This window comes from Pantherophis guttatus, chromosome 4, assembly GCF_059756535.1.
Source record: "Pantherophis guttatus breed Tessera chromosome 4, ASM5975653v1, whole genome shotgun sequence".
Lineage (NCBI taxonomy): Eukaryota > Metazoa > Chordata > Lepidosauria > Squamata > Colubridae > Pantherophis > Pantherophis guttatus.
In genome coordinates, this window is record NC_142066.1 from 133,751,325 (window position 1) to 133,778,948 (window position 27,624).

The following is a 27,624-nucleotide window of genomic DNA, read 5'->3' on the forward strand; positions in this document are numbered from 1 at the left end:
ATATTTTGCAATTGATTCTATTTTTACTCCTATTGTTTAATTTAAGATAATGTATTACTTGAAACAGAAATAATCTAAGGAGGAAGATGACAAGACAAGACAAGACAGGGAGAGAGGGAGGGAGGGTAGGAGGAGAAGAAAGAAAGAAAGAAAGAAAGAAAGAAAGAAAGAAAGAAAGAAAGAAAGAAAGAAGAAAAAAGATAAATTATAATTAACTATTTAGAAAGACAACAAAATATGAACAATAAAATACATTAAACATAAGTCACATTGAGAATTCTTAACATATGCAAGTAGAAAAATCTGCCCATCACGAAATTAGAAATATTTCAAATATTCTTGGATATATTTTAAAAATGACCAGATAATAATATGGTAAAAATAATTCCAAGGATCATGCATCTAGACAGAAAATAGGAATTAGAGTATTTTAGGAAACTGTATAATTTAATGTATATTCAATAATCAAATATTATTTTCAATCTAATATCATGGATAATGATAATAAGGCTTACTTTTGTTTCTTTTACAAATAAATGGTTTTGATTGATAACCTCCGCAGTTTCCCGTGAACCATAGACCAGAATAACTATCCATGTAAACGCACATGTCAAGAAATAAGTCAATGTCCTCTTCTCTATCCAAATGCAGAGAATTTCTTAACTGTTGTTCATTCCAGTTGACAAACGTAACTTTACTTTTATCTTGCCATATCCATTCTCCTATAGACAAAACAAATATATAGCATAATGTTTAAAAAGGAAAAGAACTGCCTGTGATGAAAAGGCATGGAAGTATATTAACACTCACTCTAATAATGATATCTAATTGGGTGATGTAACATCTGCAAGCAAACAATAAAGTTCAAGGAGTACCATGGACTCCTCAGCTTTGGAGCTACAGACATTGTCTTCTATCAGAACCACATATATGAATTAAATGTTTTAGAAAGTACACAAATGGGAGAGATTTGCATGTAAGCAAATCTTCACTAAGGAACAACTATTCCTGCATCATGAATGTAGGACAGCATGACCTGTTCATCAGTGTCAGATACAAACCCCTCAATAAACTGCACAGCTGGAAAAAAAGTAGCTCAAACAAATGATCATGGTTGCTCAACTCAGATTGAACAAATACTAGCCTCAAATATAAGGTTATAACAAATATAACCTCAAAATTACCAGAACAACCATGACCCCAGAAAAAAATATGCTAATACCATTTGCCATAGTTGTTCCAATTCAATTTGCAAATCTTTTGAGATTTATGATTTTCTTCTCTCCTCTCCTCCTCCCCTCCCTCCCTCCCTCCTCCCTTCCCCTCCTCTCTCTTTCACCTGTCTTGAGATAATGCCACATTATCCAGGCTTTTTTATCACTTTTATCACTTTGATTCGTAATTGTTAGAAAGGGATTTTATGTGACAGGTGCTTGTCTGAATAAATTCTAAAGCCCAGAACATTTTAGTTTCTTAATTGTTTATTACTTTATTTATTTTGTTTATTTTCCCATCAATTCTTTCTTGTAGGCAAATAGTATTTCTTGCAGATCTTTCAATCATCTTTATTGTTACTTTGTCATGCTATTATTTGTAGAAAGTCTGTGGAAATCTTTTTTCAGTAGCTTAACTAGTTGGTCCAGTTTCTTCAGCTTCTCCACAGAGGCAGCATTTGCTATCTGTTGATGTATTCTCAATTCTAGCTTAGTATGAATTTGTCCTTGTGTAGTCTCTTTCTCTATCTCTTTCTTCAATTTTCCTGCTGTCAGCTATTATTGTTATCTGTTTTCCCTGCTCCCCCCAGTACTCGGTAAGCCTTCATGGTATACTAGCTTCACTATCCTTCAAATATTCTTCCAATGCCATTTTTTTTTCTTCAACAGTCTGATGGACTTGAAAAATTCAAAACCCATCTATTTTATTTATTTATTTATATTTCATATTTCTAAACAGCCCATCTCCCTCAAAATGATCCTTGATAAATTGTTTTCCTTGGTAAGACTCTGTCAACATTACTATGTTGATAGGGCTTATAGTTCAGCTTGAGTCAAGTTATTCCAGTTGTATATATGATTGTAATTATCCAGGTATTGGTAGCCTTGATGTATTTCAGTTTGGACTTTAAGATTTTCTTCACTGTCTTTGTATATTCACTAGTACATTAGTTTCTGTAAGTTACATTTCATCATATTGTTTATAGGAGAGACACTCTTTGTCTGACAAGAACTAATCTAATATAGTTGAACGTCTGGCATAACTCTCACATTCTCCAGAGAATATAAACCCCACTACCACATCAAGGCAGAGTTTAACTGTGGGATTATTATTATTTACAGTATATAGGTAAATATTAGTTAAATAATTACCATCCAGATTTTTGAATAAGCCTATCCAAAATGCCTTATATCTAAATTTTTCCATTTCTTCTTGTAAAAATTGTAATTCAGTTGAGTCTTCGATTGAAGCCAAGGTGCCACCTACAAAACATGAGGTAGGTTAAAGCTCATTAAGAGATTCTATCCCCATCCCAACAAAACAGTGGCGATTTCATTCCCATCGCAAGCAATAATTTTAGGTTTGAATATCTTAAAGAAGCAAATAATCTTCTGTTTCTAAAACCTATTTGATTTGTATTATGTAATATGCTTATGATAAAATACCATTGCAGCTTATCCTTTGGGGATAATGCTACAGAAATTAAACTTGGTAATTAAACAAATATTCTGCAAAAATAGAATTTTGCAGAATGTACAGAAAGACAATATATTCTGTTCTAAATTCTCCACAGTATTTGCCAATCCAATTTCAATATCATATATACATTTTTTCTTTAAAGAGAAAGTATTAACATAATACCTATATCACATGCAATTTGGAGAGTATGTATGTCATTAGCTATAGAAATATAACAAAATCATGGCAAACAATAAATAATAAGTACCCAAGCACACTCTGTTTTGATGACCAAATTATCTGTCCTAAGTCACTCCCTGAAGCTGAAAAGCAGTTGCTTGAAGGCTCAGCACAGATGCATCATAAAATCATAGAGCTGGAAAGGATCTTAGAGGTGTTTTAGTCCAACCCACTGCTCAAGGCAGAAGTAAGACCTTGTGCATCCTGGACAAATGAATGTCTAATCTTTTCTTGAAATCTTCCAGTAATGGAGCACCCACAACTTCGGGAGGCAAGCTGTTCCATTTGCACTTGTTCTTATCCTACCCTCAATGTGCTTTGGAGAATAAGTCAACTGCCTCAACTCTGTGGCTCATCTCTGTGGCTCTCAAGTATACGAGAAGACAGCTACCACATCACCCCTAATCCTTCTCTTTGTTGACCTGGACATACTTACTTCCCTTAACTGTTCATCAAGGCTAATATTAACTGTTAAAGTTAAGTTTAAGGTTGCATTAAGGTTCTCTTGAGTTCAGCTGAGTACTTTTGAACATGCCCAGAAGATAATTCTACCAGGGTAGCTAGTAAAATAAAGCCACTGTCACTTTGCTTTCTGAGCTGTCATGTGCAAATGTCTTCTAGGTATGTCCAGACATTTTGAAAAGACTTCAGAAGGGTCTTAAGCAACCATACCAAGCCTTAATTGACATAGCTGCTTTGTGGCTATATGTTCACATATAATAAGTTACTTTCTAGCTGTGTATCATCAAATTGAAAGAAAGTTATTGCATGGTGAACTATGTTGTTTTTCATCCCACCAGATGGTTTTACTCAGTTGAAACCTTCCTTTTAGTAATTATTTTCAGAGGTTATGAAAAATACAAAAGTATTTATTTATCTTTATACTACCTATGTTTTCCCAAAAATAAGACCCAATCTTATATTTTTTGGGGTCTCCAAAATAAGCACTTGCTCTTATTTTTGGGGAAACACGATTTCAGGTGATCAGCCCAGCTGGGTACCTTACCTCCTGGCATGCACACAAGAGGCAGTAAGTGCACAAGGACCGACAGTATCCAGCAGTAGCTACAGCCCACCGGTCTCTTGGACAGCTCATGGGGTTGTGCAGCTCATGCAGCGCAGGTGAGTTGATTCCTTGTCAAAGCAGCAGATGGAGGCAGGTGTAGGGGGAGAAGGCAGGTGATCCAGATGCATCATGTGGGCCATGGGAAAGCTGAGAGTTGTTGGGCTGGAGCAGGTGAGCGGCCACAGAAGGCTCATCTTCATGTGGTGGCACCAGCAGCAGACAGAGACAGAGGTGCGGAACAGAAGGCAGATGATCCTGACTCACCATGAGGGCGCAAACTAAGACACACGAAGATTAGCCTTCCCCAGCCAGCCGCCCATTCTGGCCCACTGACTCTCAACTTTCCTGCGGCCCATGCAACATCACCTGCCTTCTCCCCACACTTCTGGCTCCATCTGCTACTGGTGCCATCGCATGAAGATGAACTTCCCATAGCCACCTACCATTCCAGCCCACCAGCTTTTGGCTTTCCTGCAGCCCATGCTGAGCATCTGGATTTCATGCCTCTGCCTTCACCTACTGCTTGGCCAGGTAATCAACTCACCTGCACTATGGCTATGGCTGCTGCACCGTCAGCTCACATATGCTCAGCACCTCCTGCCTAGCCCCTTTCACTAGGGCTTATATTTGAGGTAGGGTTTATATTAGGCGCGTGCTTAAAATCAGGCTAGGGCTTATTTTTGGTAGGTCTTATTTTCAGGGAAACACAGTATGCACATTCTATATAACATCTTCCTACATTCTCAACAGCTCTTCTTTCAATAGTTTTATAGGATAGAATATAATACAATAAAAGTTGAGTTGCTGGCTGAATTTGACACAGATGTGTTTATTAAAAATCACTGTAAATGTAGAACCTGGCAAGGTTTCCCTAAACATAGAAAATTACTGTTATCATTAAGTACCTCAAAAGGATACTAACCTATATGAGAACAAATCACGGATGCTGCTGGCCAAGTTTCCATTGTAAGGTAAATTTTATAACAATGACCTCTAAAAGGAATCCAAGATATACGGTTGTTTTTGGAGGTTTGGCATTTTCCTGGCAATTGTGGAATCTCAGTTGGCACTACACCTGTTATGAAACAAATAGGTTTTCTTTATTAAAGAAAATGCATATGCAAGCAACTAGCCACTAAGGAAATTATTAATAATAAGCAGTATAAATAATAACTATAATAAAATAAATTCATTATTTTCTAGGTGAAACTCATTAGAGCCCTCCTATTTTTAAAAGTTTAGCTTATGACTTTGTTGATAGAGGTAGTCCTCAATTTATGACCACAATTGAGTCCCAAATTTATATTGCTAAGTGAGACACTTGTTAAGTTAATGTGGCCCATTTTACGATCTTTCTTGCCACAGTTGTTAAGAGTATCACTGCAATTGTTAAGTTAGTTGTTATGTCCCCAATGACATGGCTTGTCAGAAGGTGAACACATGATCTGGAACACTATAACTGTTATAAATATGAGTGAGTTGCAAAGCATCCCAATTTTGATCACATTACTATGAGGATGCTGTAACGATCGTAAGTGTGAAAAACACTTCACTTTTTTTAATGCCATTGTAACTTTAAATGGTTGTTAAATGAACTGTTGTAAGTGGAGAATTACCTGTATATGCCACATTTAGTAATTAGGTACTAAGTGAAATTGAAATTAAAATGCAAACTCTATTAAAATAAACATATTATTTTGCTTACCATAATATCTCTCGCAAACAGAGAAGTATTTTTCACTGCAATTTCCTGTTTTCCAAAAACCATCAGTGTCTAGGTAGACACAGGCTGTCTTATGCAATGGTTCTCCAGCAGCCCATTTAGTGTACGCGAGCCTCCAGTTACTTACCCACTTGTACCTAGAATCACTCTGAAACCAAAATGCATAAGGGAATAATTACAGGAAGTACAAGAAAAAGTATTATTGATTTAATTTCACTATAGCCATCCTCACTTAATAACTGTAACTTGGACATGAATTTACATTGCTAAGCAAAGCACTCATTTAGTGAAACATTGTGTGACAACATCACTTAGCAACAGCAGTTCTGGCACTCCTAGTTGTGGTGATTAGGAGACGACTGCACTGTACACCATCATTAGGCAATAACCTTGCATTATTCCTACCCTGCCACACGCACCTCTGCTTCAACTCCCCATACATTCTCTCTCCCCCCTCTGAAATTTTGGCTATCTTCCACTTCATCACTACCCCATCACCTACCCTGCCACCCCTCCATAAGAAAATGAATTTTGATTGTGTGATCCCAGGAGCATTGCAATTTGAGAATCAGCCATAACTACCATTGAGCACTATCATAACTTCAAATGGTCACCGAGTGAATGGTTGCTAAGTGAAAATTATCTGTACCCCTTTTTCATTGCCAACTGGAGTCCATGGCCTCTTCTTTAACTATGAGAAAAAGCCACCCAGAGCTGCTTAAAATAGGAACAATATAAATCTTTTACAGAAATAAATCAATTCTGTGAAAGCATTTAGTCTTCAAGGTTCATTTAGAAAATTGGCACATATATGTCATGTCAAGGGACTCATTTAGTGACTGTGGACACTTACAGCAGAAATGAAAAAGGAACTTTATCAGTCATCTTTGCATTTACAACCTTTGCAGATCAGTAGCGTTGCCAGTCCCAAATATGGTTGCTAAACAAGGACCATCTCTACCCCTAACACTTTCTACTCTTAGAAATCCCGTTCTTGAGTTCCTTATCTATGTGACAATTTTTCCAAGTATACAATTTTAAATATAGGGCTTCATTGTGAACGTATAGATTTTGTTCTTACGTCTTTGCTGCTTAGTCCAATCCAAACAGGCTCCTTGTATCTGAACACTTGCAGCCATATGAATGATTCTGTATAGGGGTCTGAAATGGTGGCAAGTTTTGAATTTTCAGATTCACATTTCTTCCTTGCTTCTTCCCAGGTCATCTTGGGACTAACCATTGAATAGCTGCTATTTCCATAACTGATATAGTGAGATGCTGGAACTGTTGGTTCAGAGTAAGGTTCAGGACCTATTTTTTTAAAAAAAATTATCAGTCAATATCACACACAATTCTGCTATTTTTTTATTCTGAAAACCCTTAATATTTAATTTCTATCTTTTCTTAAAATATCCTCTCAGTTCCATACCATGACCAAACTTTATTCAAAAAAAATCAAGAGCACATTAAACAAATTGGTACAGTGAGTAACTTTAAGGAGATCTTGGGTATAATATAAATGTATATCTTTAGTTATCCCAAATATGTCAACCTATGAACTCAGGACTTTTGGCCAAATAACTGATTCAATGCTGTAGAAAGTTAGTACCCACCCTTCTCCTAGAAGAATGAAATATTCTAGGAAATATTAAAAAGGCAGAATATTATACCTCCTTGGATGAGAAAAGGAATGCTCTTTCCATGCTCTCGAAAAGCAGTCCCCACTTTTGTTAATAGCCCCAGAAAGACTGGGCCGTCCTATCTACAAGACAAAAGGCTGGGCCAGCTTATCTACAACACAAAAGACCTTCAGCCTCAGGCAGTAGTGGGTTTCATGTACCTTCACTACCGGTTTGGAACTGTGAGTGTTCGCTCATGGCGCTTCTGTGCATGTGCAGGACCTTCTGTGCATGCTCAGAGCATCCGTGATGACATCCGGCTGGATGGGCAAAGCTTCCCACTCCCACCACTACCAGTTCACCCAAACTGGGATGAATCGGTAGAAATCCACCACTGCCCTCAGGACATAATAGGATTAGCCATCTACCCATCTCACCACATGGCACCTGGGAAGATTACATCACTCAGCAAGATTCAACCAAGCCTGGGACTCAACCTACAAAGTTACCATTGCATGGCCCATTGGAGTCTGACAACCAATCAGAATACATTTCTTTCACAGGAACAGGAAGCAAGTTCAAAGCCCAAGAGAGGGTATAAATATATCTCACTCTCCATTCCATCTGGTCAGCTACTGAGGACTTCAAACCATGTGGTCTTGTCAATCATTAAACTATCTTTCCAATCAGCCTCCATGTTTCTAGCGTCTTTCTTCCCATTTAGACTGAACCCAGATGGACATTTCTTCCAACAATGCTAATAAAAGTCTTTATATTGGGCTTCAGGTAGTTGGTATCATGATTATGTTTGTTAGTTCATTTTATATAAATATTTCCTGAAGTTGATGGTACTGTGATTTAAATTTACAATTTCTATATATTCCTTCCATTGTATTTTCTTGGTTACCCATCTGGCTTATTGCAATCTTACTTGGTTCAAACATGTTTGTTCACCCAGGTTTTTCTTTTTATATCTACAATTTTTATTAAAACATTTTAAAAAGATGATAAAATAAATTTTATCATCTTTTTAAAATGTTTTAATAAAAAACTAACATAAAGTAGGGAAGAAAAAAGAAAAGAAAAGTAATCAAGCAAAAATAAAAATTCAAGAAAAGAAAAAAGGTTGAAGAAAACTAGGAAAGAAAGAAAGAAAGAAAGAAAGAAAGAAAGATAGATTACAATGTTTTTCACAGCAGTTATAACTAGATATGTTGCTGTAGTTATATGCTTAACCTCTCTGACTATCCTAAATTGCATTATATTGATCTTCCTACAACCTATCTAATGCTCAAAATCATAGCTCACAAATTCACTTTTTTCAAATTCTGATATGGATCTATAGAAGATAATCTAAATCAGAGTTCCCCAACATTTCTGGCTTTGTGGACTGGTGGGAGGGATGATTCATGCAAGAGCCAGCAAGCATGTATGCACGCAACTCCATTAGTGTGAGCAGTGTACGCCTGTTGTGCATGCAAACGGAGCACGCACACCCACGCTCACCTGCTGCTCACACAAATGAGGTTGTGAATGCGCGTGCTCATATTCACTGCCATTTTCATGGTCCAGTTGCAAACCCCTCACAGCCAACTAGTGGGCCCTGGCCCATAGGTTGGGGACCTCTGATATAAATTACAAATCCTTATTCTCGGAAACTGAATTATTTTCCAAGATTTCTACAAGCTTACCAGTATTTTTTTGGCAGATGTAGGTCATCTTAGAAGAACAGGATCCAATTCTCCAATATCCTGCAAGCCTTTCAGGTTTTGTCACCATAAAAACGCAGTCACCCTATAATGTTTTTGCATAGCAAGAAAGACAATACAGTCACTGACATCATGATTGGAACAGTCGTTCTGGGACCTCTCCTTTATAATCTCCTTTATAATCTCCTTTATAATCTCCTTTATAATCTGTTTCTGGTAACTATAGAAGATGATTGCCATGTCAGTATCTGTCACTTGTCATTATGTCCCATAGAGTCTAGCACAGAAGCATCCTGAAGCACATACAATAGAAGCATATTGGGCCTCCATGAAATCTTTTCTTCAAAGGAAGATGCTGCCACTGACTATGGTATAGAACGGAAGAGTTAGAAGGAAGTCAGTGGTCTCTAACAATAGCTTCAATGAATCTTTATAGTCAGGGTACTTCATGAATGTTAGCGAATAATATGCTAAGGCTGTGCAGAATATGTGCCATCTCAGGTGAAGGAACCATTTAGACAGCCATCTCTTCCCAAAAGTCCCAGTGTATCTGTGCATTCAGAGCAGAGCAGGGGTGCTATTCAGCAGGTTCTGACAGGTTCTGGAAAACCGGTAATGGAAATTTTGAGTAGTTCGGAGAACCGTGAAATACCACCTCTGGCTGGCCCTAGAGTGGACTGGGAATGGAGATTTTGCAATATCCTTCCCCTAGGAATGGGGAGGGAATGGGGATTTTGCAGTATCCTTCCTCTGCCACGTCCACCACAGAACCGGTAGTAAAAAAGTTTGAATTCCACCACTGATTCAGAGCCACTATGCTTTTTTGGCAAACCTGTCAAAAGGGATATCCGCACATACACAATCATGGAAACAAACTGGAGAAGCCTTCAAAGATGCCACACTGGACCTTCTAGCCCCCAAGATGGAAAATGAGTTCTTTGCTTGTGTCACCAAGCTTTGCCCTTTGGGATTCTGTGCCCAGTTCATTGCATACATAGAAGTTAAGAATCAAATCACTTCTGTGAATTTGAAGGCTGTAGCAAGATTTATGGATCAGGCCAGTGGTGGGATTCTGGGGGTTCTAGGGGGTTCAGCTGAACCCTTTGTTAAATTGCTGGCTCGCCCCGCCCCTTGCCCCGCCCTTCCGCACTACTATTTATTGCCAATAAATGGGGCAAGCGAGCCAGCAATTTAACAAACGGTTCGGTGTTTTTTTGTAATTTATTGGCCCCGCAGCACACCGAACCGTTTGTTAAATTGCTGGCTTGCCAGCCCCTCGCCCCGCCCCGCCTCCCACCCGCGCGGCGCCAGCCTACCGTAGCCAGGCGTAGGCAATTGTGACTCTTTTACAACCTGTGGAATTCAACTTCCAGAATTCCTGAGACAGCTTGGCTGTCTCAGGAATTCTGGGAGTTGAAGGCCACAGGTTGTAAAAGAGCCACAATTGCCCACCCCTTCCCTAGCCTGAGTTCCGCTGCCTAGGATCCACGTGGGCTGCCACATGGTTCCCCACTGGCTCCGGACGCAAGAGAGCAGGATGGAGAAAGCAGCTTCCACGCCTTCACTCACCCTCACTCTCTGCTCTGTTGGATCGCCGGCCGTTCGCTTACCCCGCCCACTCCCCATCTATTGCTGCCTCCGGAGTCCCAGCTGATGGCTAGAGGAAAAAAAACTGTTCAAATTCTTGCCGCGGGGCTTCAAAGGGCCGCCCTAGAGCCAGTGGTGCAGCCGAACCCTTTGTTAAATTGCTGGCTTGCCCCGCCCCTCCGCACCACTATTTATTGCCAATAAATAGTGGTGGGCGAGCCAGCAATTTAACAAATGGTTCGGTGTTTTTTTGTAATTTTATTGGCCCGCGGAGCTTCAGCATAGGCTAATTAGCCCTTGCTTAGATCGGCTCCCGAGTCTCAGCTGATTTGTCTCAGCTGTTTTGCTCAGGGCTCTGCTGCTTGCTGGAGCAATTTTTTTCCCCCTAGCTATCCTGAAAAACGAAACTGAAACTGCTTTGCTGTTGCTGCAAGGTTGGATAATTAGGCAGGCAGGTTTCTTTTCTTTTTCCTCACCAAAAAAGGTAGGTGCAAACAATGGGAAATTTAGGGCAAAAGAGGAGAGTTCAAGATTTTAAAACACAAAAGAAAAAAAGCTCTATTTAACTAGGGAATTGTAATAATTGAGATACTATTAATTGTATATTTCTGAAAGCAGAAATGGTTAAGTTGTGGTTTGGAGGAATATATGGGGGAAATTATTTGGTTTATTATTATTGGTAAATATAATTAATTGATTTGTAAGAAATTGGATTGCATGGAAATAATTGGAATATTCATGTTCATATTGATTAATATACAAAAAAGGTAATTATATAACTAATTGATTTATATTAAAATGTTGAATTTATATTAAACAACTGTAATATTACATAATTAACCAATGTGAGGATGGATATAAAAATATATGACAATGGGAAGGGGTATAATATAGAATAGAAGGGAAAAATTGAATTTGATTAAGATTGGAGATGAGGATGAAGGGTAATATTGGTTTTTTACAAAAATAGATGAGAAATAAATATGGCAAAAAGGAAATAAAGAAATTGTAAATTTAATTGAAATGACTAAACACTGTTTAAATTTGTGAACCGGCCAAATACTCTGTTCAAAGAAAATACATTGTTTGTATGTGTGTTTCTAATTATTGTTATTTATTCATATTTGTTCTCTTTTATTCTTTAAAGTTTAACAATTCATTCTTTATATTTGTTTGGGGTTGGCTTTCTTCCTTTTCATCTTTTTTATTGTACAGCAATCTTTCTCCTCAAACCTACCATCTCTCTCTTTTCTTTCCTTCTTACTTTCTCTTCCTCCCCCTCTTCTTCTCCTCCCTACTTCCTCTTCCTTTCTCCTTCTCCTCTATTCCTCCCTCTCTTACCCTCTCTCATACTCTAATTTCCCTTCCCTTCCTTCATCCCTCTCTATTGCTGTATCCTTTTATGCATATGGACTACTCAGAGGGCTGAAAAAGTTATTTCTGACTGGTCCTCACACTTTTGACCAGTCCTCAAACTTACGACTGTCCTCACATTTTACGTTTTTGCCCTATCTTGTCACCATGGTGAAGAGAAGCAGTTGTGAAATGAGTGACATGGTTGTCAAGAAAGCTGCACGGGCATAAATGTGAGGATGGTCATAAGTGTGAGGACCGGTCAAAAGTGCGAGGCCCAGTCAGAAATGACTTTTTTTCAGCCCTCTGAGTAGTCCCTATGCACATAGCCACGCCCACCCGGTCACATGACCAGCTAGCCATGCCTACACAGTCACGTGACCAGCTAGGCACGCCCACCCAGTCACATGATTGCCAAGCCACACGCTCAACTAAGCAACGCCCACAGAACCTGTTGTTAAAAAAATTGAATCCCACCACTGGATCAGGCATTCTAAATCCGGCAGAGTCATTTCTTCTCCATACTTATTTTAATTTTATATATTGGTATTCTTTACTTCTATAGATTTTTTTTATTTTAAATTTCATTTTACTGGATCATTTTTTTTCTTTAACTGAGTGTTGGCGTTAGTAAAATTCTCCAAAATATAATATTCATGGCATATTTTTTATTCATAAAAGGAGCAACAGGAGTTAAGACTTTCAGCATTATATCACCCTCTATTGATGAGGAGAAAGCACAACAGACTTTTCTTATTTAATAGACAGAAAAGATCTGAAATATCATCTGTTTTATTCATTTATGCATTTGTTCATTAAATTTATATAGCCAGCTATATCACAAAAAAGGGACACCTTTCCATATATATTTTGTATCATTGCAGGAATTCAACATCAAGGAGATTAACTACACATTTGTGGGGAAATAGAACAAAAAAAACCCAACCAATTGGACTTACATCGATTAAACTAGGTGCCCCTTTAGCCCAATTTGTAAAATAGACTCCACTCCCATCAGTCCAGAGGAAACGTCCATTCCAATTCTTGTCAGTCAATCCAGTCCAAGTATTACCACTAACACTTTTTAATTGCACTGTGAGAAAAGCTGAGGGGTGGGGATGGGGTAGAAATACAGATATATTTTACAATAAAGTTTTGTCAGGCTCATCATCACCAATTAAATTTTGTTCCAACTTTTCAAAAGTTTACTTTGATTATATTAGATTTTAAAAAGTACCTCAGTATACCAGACCAAATTCTGCTCACATACAATATTTATGACAGCCATTTCTATGTTCCCATCTTAAGAACATCGCAGGTGATCATCCATAAGGCCTTTCATGGCATAGGGCTTGGCTATCTGAGGAACCTCCTATATCGAATTGTTTCTGTCTGCCAGATATATTCTGGCAGGAGGATGCCTTCCTTTTGGATACTAGATGGTACCAAGACCATTAACAGAACAGAACAGAATAAAAGGAGGATGGCAGGAAAAAAGATGCACAATTTAAACTGCTGCCATAGAGTTATCCAGATGGTAGCTTCCATCTCATATTCCTGATGTTTTAAGAGGCAAAAATCATGCCTGTTCCTGTTGGGTGCCAGTATTTGGAGTAAAGCTTGTTCATATGTTGATTAGCTAAACTGTGGGATAAGTAAATTTTTTCTTCTGATTAGTTGGCAGGTCACTGGATATATTTAGAAGAGTTACTAACTTTATTGCAATTGCTTTTGCCATCAGATGCCCACTCTAGCAGACTCTGAGTGGCTTGCCAAATCCATCAAAAAAATATGAAATAGCACAGACATATCCACCCAAAACAATGAACAATAGCAATAACATGGAACAACACCTGCCCCACAAATTCATTAACCCGAGGCTTGGGATCAGGACTAGGTCTGGCTCTGGTCTGAGTGCTGTCAGTAGCTCTGGCAAGCTGCTGCTCCAGAGTGGGTAGGGGGAGGGGGGCTGCAATACAGAGGGCAAACTTCTTCAGTCGCACAGGATGACAACATTTAATAAAAGGGACCTGGAGTGAATCCTCCCAACAGAATGTACTTGGCAAGCAGAAACCACTGGATCCAGGCAATTCCACAGATAGCCAAGCCCCATGCCATGATAGGCTTTGTAGATCACCAAGCACTTAGACCGCACCTGGAAGCTTATTGACAACCTATCTAAAAATGTCTTTGATCAAGTGTGGCCAAATAACTAAACAGTCATAACTGCTTAGTCATATCAGGATTGAACTGAAATCTGTTTTGCCCACCCAGGCTCAACAGGCTTCCAGATACTGGTCAGCACATCAACAGCTTTTCCTACCTTGAGCAAGGTTGAAATATAAAGCTGGCTATCAAAATGTACTGATACTGAACCCTGAGCCAAAGAATGAGCTCACTTCATCATATAACCCGTATGTTTTATGTAAGTTACAGTTTATACGTTCTAGATAACTATGGGTGAAGGTTGGTTCTTCATTAATTTGACCGTTAAATGCAATAAATAAATATATGTGCTGCTCCATAAATAAATATTTTATCAAACTCTGCTTTGAAACAATCCAGTTACACATTTGTAACTGCTTTAAACTCATACCTAACTCATATATTATTGCCGATGCACACTTTTTATATTATTGTAAAATTACTTTGAAATCTTATTGTCTTTTTTATTTTCAGCATGGCAACCTTTGAATTGGGAATGAGCTAAAAAGGGAATGGAGCCATGGAGAAGGAGCATATCCTAAAGACTCTGGCAACATTTTCATATCATCCAACAGCAAAAGCTTATATAAACTGGAGGTTAGGAAAGAAGATTGGGCATAGTAATTCTTATAAAAGTAATTTAAAAAGAGATTCCTTGATTTTAAAAGAAATGTTAAGCTTACACAATTAATATAGTTTAGAGAAGTGACTGTACCTTGAACAGCTTTGTTTGGTATACTAGCCAGATTTCCTTCTAGATTCCTGCAGTGATCACGTGCAGCGCTCCAGTTTTTCTTTTCCTCTTCTTTGAAGCCAAATATTTGGAAGCACTAGAAGGATAAAAATCCCTCCAAAAATCCATCAATCAAGAAAGGATTAAATAAGTAAAATGTAATAGAAACAATCAACATAGAATTTTCAATCATGAAATGAAATCAGAATATTTAACAGAATTTAGAATGCAGTTCAGTAGTAATAAAATCAAATCCATCACTTTTTGGGGGGAAAAATATAAGCGGTAATAAAGTTAATCTTTTTATGATTTAACTATATACAACAACTATATACAATATATATTACTGACTGCTTTTTGTGACATAATTTACTTCTTAGTAATTTTGTATTGATGATCATTATACAGCCAGTTTGTCACTGCCATCCTACTTCTGAAAATACTCAGGCGAGGGATTAATGAAAAAAAGAAAGTGCCCGAATCTTTCAAAATCTTGCTGGCCTTGGATTTACCATTCAAGGAAGAAAGATGATGTTGCTTATAAAGGTAAAAGTTCCCCTCACATGAATGTGCTAGTTGTTCCTGACTCTAGGGGGCGGTGCTCATCTCCGTTTCAAAGCCAAAGAGCCAGCGCTGTCTGAAAATGTCTCCGTGGCCATGTGGCCGGCATGACTAAATGCCAAAGGCACATGGAACACTGTTACCTTCCCACCAAAGGTGGTCCCTACTTTTCTACTTGCATTTTTTCTGTGCTTTCGAACCGTTAGGTTGGCAGAAGCTGGTACAAGTAACGCGAGCTCACCCCATCACATGATACTAGGGATTCAAACCGCTGAACTGCCGACCTTTCGATCGACAAGCTCAGCGTCTTAGCCATTGAGCCACCACATCCCTATATAGATATGTCTATAGTCATTTAACAAACATTCACAGTTATGAGACACCCCCAAAAGGGGGGTTTAAATTTCTGATGATTCCTCCCTCCCACACTCATGTGATCACATTTTGGGCACTTGGCACTTGCTGTGCTCTGTGGTCATATGACCATGATTTATTCCTTTTTGTTGAAAACTAATGTTTACATCCATTTTTCGGGGAGAAAAAATGATATCTCTTCCTGAACTACCTGTATTCATTGGAAGGTCTAAAAATATCACTGGCTGCCTATAGCAATCTCAATTTTTATATTTGCCTTTAGGATGTTTGAACAGTGATGGTACTCAAAATATTTACATTAACTATATCAGTTACCTTGTCATCAAACCAAAGCCAGCCTTCACTGCACCCTTTTGGATTTGCAGGTAATGTGGGCGCTGCAGTTGTACGGACAGAGCTATTGTGCCTCTCGCAGATGAAGCTTTTCTGAGCACCGCAGTTTATATCATTCCATACACCTGACCAAAGAAATTATATTGTCATCTGGAATATTAAATTATTCTTAAAATAAATAGCAACAGGTTAGTTATATTTATTTATTTTATTTTATTTATTTTATTGAATTTCTATACCGCCCTACTCCCGAAGGACTCAGGGCGGTGAACAGCCATAAAATAAAACACATACATATACAAAATTTAAAATCGAATAAAATGAATTAAAGAAATTTGGCTGAATTAATACCCATAATTTAAAATACCCATATTTTAAAATACATTAAAATTTAAAATTTGCACTTAAAAGGGAGAAGATTTAGGCGAGGCCAGCTTGATGAAATAACAGAGTCTTCAGCTCGCGGCGGAAGGTGCGCAGATCTGGAATCCCCCGTATCTCTGGGGGGAGCTCGTTCCAGATCGTCGGTGCCCTCACAGAGAAGGCTCTCCCCCTAGGGGCCGACAGCCGACATTGTTTGGCCGACGGCACCTGGAGGAGCCCCTCTCTGTGGGAGCGTACTGGTCAGTGGGAGGCTATTGATGGTAGTAGGCGGTCCCGTAAGTAACCAGGTCCTAAGCCATGGAGCGCTTTAAAGGTGGTAACCAGAACCTTGAAGCGCACCCGGAAGACCAACGGGAGCCAGTGCAGCTCGCGCAGGAGAGGTGTTACATAGGAGCTCCACGCCGCTCCCATAACCACCCGCGCGGCCGCACTCTCTGCCAGTTGGAGCCTCCAGGTGCACCTCAAGGGGAGCCCCATGTAGAGAGTGTTACAATAGTCCAGACGAGAGGTGACGAGGGCATGAGTGACTGTGCGTAATGAGTCCCGATCTAGAAAGAAACGCAACTGGCGAATCAGGCGAATCTGATGAAAAATCCTCCCAGTCACGGCCGTCAAGTGCTCTTCTAAAGACAGCCGTGAATCCAGGAGGACGCCCAAGTTACGAACCCTTTCCGTGGGGGCCAATGATTCGCCCCCAATAGCCAGTGATGGCGCCAGCTGACTATATCGGGACGTCGGAAACCACAGCCACTCGGTCTTGGGTGGGTTGAGCCTGAGCCCGTTTCTCCCCATCCAGATCCATACGGCCTCCAGGCACTGGGACATCACTTCAAGGGCATCGTTGGGGTGGTCCGGGATGGAGATGTACAGCTGGGTGTCATCAGCATACAGATGGTACTTCACCCCGAAATCACGGATGATCTCACCCAGCGGCTTTACATAAATGTTGAACAAAAGGGGCGAAAGAACCGATCCCTGCGGTACCCCACATATAAGGAGCCTCGGGGCCGATCTCTGCCCCCCTGTCAACACAGACTGCGACCGGTCAGAGAGAAAGGAGGAGAACCACCGTAAAACGGTGCCTCCCACCCCCAACCCTTCCAGCCGGTGCAGCATGATACCATGGTCGATGGTATCAAAAGCCGCTGAGAGATCTAACAGGACCAGGACAGAGGAACAACCCCTGTCCCGAGCACTCCAGAGATCATCAACCAACGCGACCAATGCCATTTCCGTGCTGTACCCAGGCCTGAAGCCCGACTGGAATGGATCCAGATACGTTGCAACCAAAATAATAATAGTGCAAAGTGCAATAGTACATACTGGAATCCTACATTACATGTGAAAGAATAGACCAGGGTTGTCAAATATGCAGCCCGTGTGCCGGATGCGTCCAGCGTTGGCCACGCCCATGTTCGATTTAGCAAAGGGAGGAAAAGTCCTGATATGTCCCGGGGTACCTACGAGACCACCTTCTGCCACCAGTAGCCTCTCACCAACTGGTACGCTCCCATAGAGAGGGTCTTCTCAGGGTGCCGTTGATCAAACAATGTCGACTGGCGGCCCCCAGGAGGAGAGCCTTCTCTACGGGGGTACCTGCCATCTGGAACGAGCTCCCCCTGGAGATATGGAGGATCCCGGATTTGCGCACCTTCTGCCGTGCCCTCAAAACATTCTTATTCCAGCAGACTGGTCTGGCCTAACCTTCCTTTTAATTGCTTTTAAATTTGTTCTATAAATTGGGGTGTTTTAAATTTGGTTTGGGCTAAAGTATTTAATGTATTTTTAAATGGTTTTTTAATGTTTGTACTATGTGTATTTTGGCTGTTCACCGCCCTGAGTCCTTCGGGAGTAGAGCGGTATATAAATTTAATTAATAAATAAAATAATTAATAAATAAATGTCATGTGACAACGCCGCGACAACGAGAGATTGACACCCCTGGAATAGACGTAGTCCTCACTTACTGACCACTCATTCATATCCTGATCATGCACATAGAAAGAACAGCTGAAAACCTGAAGTTTATTTTACTTGCCTGAGTCATAATACATAACTACACAGTGTTCATCTTCATTTGCAAAGTTGGGTTCACCGGGGGCCCAGGCTTCATATGTCACTGGAGTTCCATCCATCCATCTGAAGAAAAATATTTGACAGTTATCTATGATGCTCTGAGCTCAAAACAACTGTTGGAAGATCAAGAATGGCTGTTTCAAGGCTAGAACACATTCCCACCAATATTGACAATGTAAAACAATAGTAACTGAAAGACTGTAACCAAATATTTCTAACTAACCACAGCATGCTAACAAATATTGAGAAATTAAAGATAGTCCTTGAGTTACAGTAGAAATTGGAACTAGGACTGCTGTCTCTAAGAATTGTGGCTGCAAAGTATGATGTCATGTGATTTCATTGCTTAGCAATGGCAATCCAGGCAGTCCCAATAGCGATTGTCACCCCAATTCAGACAAATTATTAAGTGGGAAGCACAGGCAGCAGTAGGATATTGCAGGGGGCTTGGGAAGGCCTAGGCCAGCTGCAGGCCATACCTGAGTTGAATATGAGTTCCAGAGAAAGTGGATGCAGGAGTGTGTGCAAGTACAGGAAGGATGGGGAAAGAGGACAGTGCATCTATATGTATGAGCACAGGGAGGCCACGAAAGCAGGGCTCAAGGTGCAATTGGATCTTGGACGTCTTCTAGTCCAATCCCCTGCTCAGGCAGGAAACCCTATACCACACTATACCCTATACATCTCTTCTTAAAAACTCCAGCATCCACAACTTTTAGAGGCAAATCATTCCACTGACTAAGTGTTCTAACTATGATAAATTATGTTCCAAAGTGAAAGCAAATAGAGCAAATATTACAAATAGAGATCCCTGTCGAACTCTTGCTTTCAACAAATGTTGGCAGGAACTTAACAAAATCTTCCTTATTCATATTTATTCCATTTTACTGTAAAAGTAATTTCAAAACAGAATTTCATTGCATGCTACAGAATTCATTAAGCATTTTTATATATCTTGTGCACCTGATGATGATGTTATTAATGATGATGATAATCAAGAAAATCAAATAAGAAAATGAGAATTTTGGATCTCTTTCTGAACATCAAAAAGACCAAGCTCATGACCACTGCAAGGAATGGAACTATCAAAATAGAAATTGATGGTGAAGAGATAGAATGCATGAAAAAAAAATCACTTTCCTAGGGTCACAGATCACTCAAAGCAGTGGATGCAGGCCAGAAATAAAATGTTGATTGAACTGAATCACACAGCAATGATGAACATGAGTCAAATATGCAAAAGCAGTCAGCCTGGCAATCAAATGTAAGTTAGTCAATTCTATTATGATCTCTGTAGCTACCTATGTTTGGACCTTAAAAAAGCAAGACAGGAAGAAAGTAGACTTTGAGCCCTTGTACTGGAGAAGGTACATAACACCAGACATCTCTGGAATGCAAAATCACAAACTTTGTCTCACTTATTTTGGCCATTTCATTCAGGGAAATTCACTAGAGGAACCAAGAGTATTTGGAAGAGTTAATGATTAGAGGAAACCAGGCTGCCAAAGGACACAGTGGCTGGACACCATCAAAGCTGATACCAGCCAGAGTATAGAACAACTGAAAGTAGTGCAAGATTGAAAGACATGGAGAGACCCAGCTCATAGAATTGCCAAAGTCTGACATGACTGAATGGAAATTGTCATCATCATTTATATATTTTGTTCACCTACCCAAACTTTTTGTCAAGACTCAAAATTAAACCAATATAGGAATCTTGATAAATTCCATAGTTGATAGCCTAAAATGTAAAAGAAGAAAAGGCAATAAAAATAGTTATTTTCTGCTTTAATAAAAAGTAATAACATAGCATATCAATGAATCTAATTCAGCTATTGTTTAGAGCATCAGAACCAATAATCCAATATAGTATAGAATCTTTCCTAGTACTTGTAGGTTTGTCAAACGCTATGTATAATTAAAAATATTATTTGCAAATCATGTTGAATAGAAGCTACTAAACACAAAATAAATGACAATTTTGAAATATGTTCCACTTTTTAACAATGTAGTACTTAAAAATTCATTTGAGTAAAAAGGTAACATCTAATTTATTATTTTCTTGAAATAATTGGTTTCCAATTAAGTTGACTGCACCAGTGGTGAAATCCAGCCGGCTCTATCCGGCTTGCACGATCCGGTAGGGCCGTGGGCGGGAGGCTCCACCCACCCGCCCGGACATCATCATGTCCCGTTTTTGATGTTCTGCACATGTGCAGAAGGCTCTTGTGAGCGAGCGCATGCATGTGCTCACATTTGTATTCCGGTAGCGAAGGTAAGTGCATTTTAATCCTGGACTGCACTAAACATCCAGTTTTCTTAATTTAATGGCCACCATAATACATATTTTATACAAAAGTTTAAAAGAAATTTTTCAGTTTCTGAAAAGTTCTGTCTTCTGTCATATCATACACACACTGTCAACTCTGAAGCTGGCCTTATTGAAGCCATTTTGAGGCTCCAGTGTTGCCACAATGGAGATGAAGGATAGGGAGGGGAGAATAGGGATAGCTGGGGTTTTGTAGTCAAAACAAAATAGTTTCTCCTGTGAGCCAAGGACATTCCCACAGGTGGCTGAAGAAAGGAGGAGTGATGTTACCAAGCAACTGGATTGCACCCTGATTGGAGCATCTGACTGATTGTTTCGGGAAAATGGAAAAAAAATTACTTTTAATTAGGGGGAAACCATGGGAACATTTAGAGTCAGTTTTCACCAGACTGTCCCAATATGATATATCCAATAAAACTATTCTTTGAGGAACCTACCCGCCTCAGAGTTCATACACACACACACACACACACACACACACACACACACACACACGCATGCATGCATACACACACATACACACCCACACACATAAATTTTTTGAAGCCACGTATTTTCCATAGGTAATTATTGCATATATTTCTTACATATTTCCACAAAAACATTTTTTCCTTTTGACTCTCAATGGTAGTAAGATCACCATGATGTTGTTTGCAGAACTTCCGGGCTTTTTCTGCAGGCATTGTTGTATTACTGAAATAATACTCATTGTTTTCAAATTCAATCCAGCCATCTTCAATGTTTTTATAAGTATAATCTGCAAAAGAAGAAATAGAAGAAATGGCATATAATGCATATCTGAGCAGTCCTTTTGCATCTATTCCACAAAACCACAAAGCAAACAGTCACTTGAAGTTTCCATGCTGTACATTGGGTCAAAGCTCTTCCTTCCAAGGTCTTCTGAATATGAACCTGTATACCCACATCCATATTATACCTAGCAAACTGACTTCAATTGAGTTCTTCCAATAGCTGGAAGACGTTTCTATGCCAATATTCCAGAATACATAGAAGTCAACCCAGATTGCAATGTTGAGACTGCAAGACAAAGCAATATAAAACAACCAGGAGGCCATTTTAATTTGCTTTCAAAACTAACTGGAGAAAGAAGTGGGCTATTGTCTTATGCAATTGCTCAGAACACTTGATTCAATCAAATCACTATCAAATCCAATCAAATCAAATCTTAGTATATTTGGGAAAGTTTTATAAAAATTTCCGATTATTTTTTATAGATATAAAAAGTGCCCTACTTTTTAGTATCTCCTCTTTGGTTATAGCCATATGGGATTCAAATTTTTTAACAACCAGTTCTGTGGATGTGGCTTGGTGGGTGTGGCTTGGTGGTCATGTGACTGGGTGGTCATGGCTGAGTGATCATGTGACTGGCTAGGCAGTCATGTGACTGGGTGGGTGTGGCCAACCCAATGTCACTCACATTCAGGGGCACCTCACCTGACCTTTCCTTGCCCCTCCCCTCCCAGCCTGTCCTCGCCTTGCTTTGCATGTTATGGTGAGAGAGGAAGCTTTTTCAAAGTCATCTTCCCCTTTATACTAGCAAATAAGATGACCTGATGTACATTTCCAACTATTGTTTATCACTAGTCTCTTGGTAAGACTGAATGGAGAGATTTATAAAGAATAACAGAGTTGGAAGGGACCTTGGAGGTTTTCTAGTCCAACCCCTGCTCAAGCATGAGACCTTAAACTATTATGGACAAATTTCTCCTTAAAAACCTCCAGTAATGGTATACCCACAACTTCTGAAGGCATTCCAATCCCCAAACCAGCCAGCCTACCTAGCCCAAGCCTGACAGACTCCTAGTCAGTTTCCTGGAAACCAGGCACAAAGAGATGATTGCGCCCAGCCCCACATTGCCCAAAAAGGCTGGAAGGCAAGGCGTCCGGGTCCAACAAAGGGACCAGGGGTGCGACTTCCTCCCCTCCCTCTTTTCAGGAGATTTTCAACAAAGGACTGGGAACTTCAAGTGAGGCGTGCACTGCAGTCTCACCCACCTCCACCAGGCTCTGGGCTAGGCAACTCTGGGCTAGGCAGTGGATTGGTTTTCCCAGCTGACTGTGACCGTGACTTTACCTTCGTCCCACAGCTGCTGGCAGAGAGAGCCAGGTGTGAGCATCTCACCCCCTGCCCATATTCTCTGCAGCTGCTGGGTCTCGCCTGCCAGCAGGCATGAGGCAGGGGTGACCAGGGAGCACAAAGCTATGCCACCCACATTGCCCCTCTACCAGTCGCCCCTCCCTCCCTTACCCACCTGCCAGCCCAAGTGCTTCAGCCAAGTGCAGACCATCACTATGAAAATGGTGTGAGCCCATGGGCTGGAAGATAAGGCTGATGGCAGGGAAGGAAGATCCACTGCAGGCTTGCTGCGCTCAACCAAAGAGCTGCCTTAGTGGGAAGGTGACACGGCAAGGCTCAGCCCCCTTTTGGGCCCTGCTCTGGGCTGCTGCCTGCTCAACCTCTGACTGCCTCAGCCTGAGACAAAGGGACATTCTGCTTCCAGGCCAGTCCAGCCAGAAGATGGGCAAGCAGGAGGCCTCAAGGGAGGCATTTTCTCTCAGGCCTCCCACCTGCAGGCCCCAAGGAAACTGAACCTGGGCCTGAAAGGTGGCTGAGCCTCATCGTGTCCACCACCCTGAGGCAGCCCTTTGGCTAAGTGCAACAAGTCCAGAGTGGATCTTCCTTCCCTGCTGTCAGCCTTACCTTCCAGCCCAGGGGGCTCACACAATTAACCATTCTCACAGTGGCGGCCGAAGAGGTCGGCTTGGCAGGCAGGTGAGGGAGGGAAAGGTGGCTGGCAGAGGAGAGATTGGGCTACATAGCTCACCTACCGCTGGCAGGTGAGACCCAGCAGCTGCGGAGAATCACCTGTTTCCCAGGGGACTGGTCAGGACTTTGTCGTACTTGGGCTAGGCAGGCTAGCTGGTTCGCGAGGTGGTGGTGGCCGCCGGAGCAGTGCTGGGATCACCACTCAGGATGAAGCCAGGCCTGGATATAGCCGGCTGCAGGGTGATGGGGGTAGGCAACCGCTGCCCAGGCAGGAGGTGGGCACAGGATGGGGGTAGATCGTGGCTGGAGGCCAGGCAGGCGCAAGTTGGCCACCCTTCTCAGCCCCACTCCCCCAGGGGGCACCCTGCTGTGCTTACCTGTTCTGCTGATGGAGTGGTCGAGAGCAGGCCCAGACGAGCAGGAAGCTGCCACGTCGTAGGCCGTGGCAAGGCAGACAAGCAGGCTGGGCTGTGTAGCCATGTAGTTGAGGCAAGGGAGCCAAAAAGCAGCTGCATCTATGCCACAGTGTGACTCTAAGGTACCAGCCAATGCATGCAAGACCAATAAGTAGTGGCGGGGCGGGGCCTGCCAGCAATTTAATAACTGGTTCGACCACTGCATATTTCTACATATGCTTGGGAAGCCCCTACTTAATTATTGCCTGTGAAGAGGCCTGTCAATGACATCTACCTTTCATTTAAAGGGAATCACAATTTCTGTAATTTTAAAGCCATCCAGTGCCAACATCTGGTTTTCTTTGGTGCTCTTAGAAATTGATTTGCTTACAAATTCAACCATCACATATCACATTTTAGGAATGCTTCTTTATGTCATATAGCCAGATTTTGCTCAAAGCAGCCCAATTCAAATCAAACTAAATAAAATGTACAGCCATATCAATAGGTATATTATAATATTTTTGACATTAAATTGCCCAACGTACCAAATTTGTTGCTTGGTTCTGGATTTAAAGGTGAACCTGCAAAAACAAGTATTTTCATTATTAAAAAATTCAAGCAGTGAATCATATTATATTACATTATTCCATATTGCAGAAGGCAATTCTCAAAAAGTGAAATGTACCATATTAATATATTTCTACCTCACATACAAACAACCATAGATATCTGGATCCTAATTTCCTTAAGAGCTAGGTGACATCCACTTTTAAAAGAACCATGACGACCTGTATAAATACCATTGTTGCACTCATTTCATATGCTAACATGGTCATGATCAAAATCCTACAAACCGAGGTTTCAGCAATTTGTGAACTGAGAACTACCAGAAGTACAATCTGGATTTTGAAGAGGCAGAGGAACTAGAAATCAAATTGCCCCCAACTTGTGGGATTATGGAGAAAGCAAGGGAGTTCCAGAAAAACATTGATTTTTGCTTCATTGACTATGCTAAAGCATTTAATTATGTAGATCACAACAAACTGTGGCAAGTTCTTAAAGAGATGAAAGCAGACCACCATATCTATCTCTTGAGAAACATGTATGCAGGTCAAGAAGCATTAGAATCAGACAAGGAATAACTGATTGGTTTAAAATAGGAAAGGGAAGATGACAAGACTGTATATTGTCACCCTGATTATTTAATTTAAATGCAGAGTATATCATGTAAATTGCCAGACTGAATGAATCATAAGCCAAAATTAAGATTTCTGAGAGAAATATTAACTTCAGGTATGCAGACAATACCACTCTAATGGCAGAAAATGAAGAGGAACTAAAAAAAAAACTCTTGATGGGGGTGAAAGAGGAGAATGCAAAATTTGAATTGAAATGCAAAATTTTAAAAACTAAGATCATGGCATCCAGTCCCATTACTTCCTGGCAAATAGAGGGGAAGCTATGGAAGCAGTGACAGATTTAATTTTGAGGGGCTTCAAGAGCATTGCAGACAGTGTCTGTAGTCATGAAATTAAAAGATGCTTGTTCTTTGGGAGAAAAGCTATAGTAAACAAAGACAGCAAATTAAATAGCAGAGACATTACCTTGCTGACAAAAGTCCATAAAATCAATGCTATGGTTTCCCAATTAGTAAAGTATGGCTGTGAAAGTTGGGCAATACAGAAAGCTGAGTGCCGAAAAATTGATCCTTTTGAATTGTGGTGCTGGAAAAGACTCTCAACATTTCCTTTGACTGTAAGGAGATCAAATTAGTCAATCCTAAAGGAAATCAACCCTGACTATTTTTTGAAAGGACAGAAATTGAAGCTGAAGCTCAAATATTTTGGCTACCAAATGAGAAGAGAGGACTCCCTGGAAAAGACCCTGAAAGACTGAAAAAGATTGAAGGCAAAAGGAAGACAATAAAGGATGACAGTTAGCTAGTGTCAATGAATTTGAGCAAACTCCAGAAGACCGTGGAAGACAGAAGGGTCTGTGATGTTATACTCCATGGAGTCATGAACAGTCAGACACAATTTAGAGAATGAACAATGAGAAAAGACAAATTAGGAATAAAAATCAAAATAGTCAAGAAAATGGTAAAACAACACCCACCCAAATCACCAGGATCAGATGGATTACATCTACAATTGTGAAGGCTCTGACAGATATTATCTCAAATTCACTGAACAATATCTTTCAAAGTTTCTGGAGCATCAGGAACTACAAGAGAACTGGAAAAGAACTGATGTAATTCCCATCTTCAAAAAAGGAAAAACAATAGTTCCAGGAAATTGCAGACCTATTAGCCAGCAATCAGTACCTGGGAAGATCCTGAAAATGTTAATCAAGCATAAGATCTGCGAACATCTAGGAACAAGGAAAGCAGTTACTGGATGCCAACATGTATTGGTTAAAAATAAATCATGCCAAACAAACCTTTACTGCATTCTTTGATAAAGTGATTCAATTAGTGGGACAAGTGAAATTCTGTGGATAGAGCATAGTTGGACTTCGGTGAAGTATTTGACAAAGTAGACCACAGACCATTTCTTGGTAAGATAGAAAAATGTGGGATAGACAGCATGACCCGTGGTAGCACAGTGGTTAGAATGCAGTCCTGCAGGCTATTTCTGTTGACTGCTGGCTGACTGCAATTTGCAGTTCAAATCTCACCAGGCTCAAGATTGATTCAGCCTGCCATTCTTCCGAGGTTGATAAAATGAAGACCTCAATTGTTGGGAGCAATATGCTGACTCTGAATACTGCTTAGAGAGGGCTGTAAAGCACTAGGAAGTGGTATATAAGTATATTGCTATCACGACCAAGAGGAATTCATAATCTTACCCCAAGGTTTTGTCTCAGGCCCAGTATTCTTTAACATTTTCATAAGTGATTAAGATGAGGGGATATCTAAAGTGATTTAGGGGATAGAAAGGAAACTTGTCAAAATTGCTGATGACACCTAGCTGGGGGGAATAGCCAACATTCCAGAAGATAGGATCCAATCTGTGTTGGTTAGCAGGACTAGAAATTTACTCTTCCGAGCTTTCAGACTCGTATTGTAGCCCATCCTCAGGAAACTTCACTCTAGCAGAAGATAGGCTCAAGATCCAAAAGGATTTCAACAGACTTAAATAATGGGCCCTAACTAACAAAATGAAATTCAGTGGTGAAAAAAAGTATGGTTTTGCACTTAGGCAAGAAAGATCAAATGCACAGGTATAGAATAGGTGAAAAGGATGTAGAAATCCTAGTGGAGAATCACTTAAATATGAGTCAGCAGCAGTGGTGGGTTTTATTTATTTTTATTTATTTATTTTATTAAATTTGTATACCGCCCTTCTCCTGCTGGACTCAGGGCGGTGCACAGCCAAAATAAAAAACATCCCAATACAAAATTTAAAATTGGTTAAAAGAATTACACAACTTTGGCCCAAAATTTAAAACATCCCGACTAAAACCCATAGAC

At 40.3% G+C, this 27,624-nt stretch overlaps 1 protein-coding gene across 1 annotated transcript in view; it reads right to left on the reverse strand.

Moving 5' to 3' along the window:
* Positions 1–27,624, reverse strand: part of LOC117654955 (macrophage mannose receptor 1-like) — a 54,843-nt gene that overhangs the window by 1,858 nt on the left and 25,361 nt on the right. Inside the window, exons 16-28 of the mRNA XM_034401936.3 lie at positions 24,698–24,733; positions 21,554–21,723; positions 20,311–20,378; positions 18,600–18,700; positions 16,160–16,302; positions 14,891–15,005; positions 12,930–13,075; positions 9,013–9,115; positions 6,784–7,013; positions 5,685–5,850; positions 4,902–5,054; positions 2,367–2,477; positions 516–722 (exon numbers count right to left, since the gene is read on the reverse strand). Coding sequence (XP_034257827.1) covers positions 516–722; positions 2,367–2,477; positions 4,902–5,054; positions 5,685–5,850; positions 6,784–7,013; positions 9,013–9,115; positions 12,930–13,075; positions 14,891–15,005; positions 16,160–16,302; positions 18,600–18,700; positions 20,311–20,378; positions 21,554–21,723; positions 24,698–24,733 — 1,749 coding nt within the window. The remainder of the gene's footprint in view (positions 1–515; positions 723–2,366; positions 2,478–4,901; positions 5,055–5,684; positions 5,851–6,783; positions 7,014–9,012; positions 9,116–12,929; positions 13,076–14,890; positions 15,006–16,159; positions 16,303–18,599; positions 18,701–20,310; positions 20,379–21,553; positions 21,724–24,697; positions 24,734–27,624) is intronic.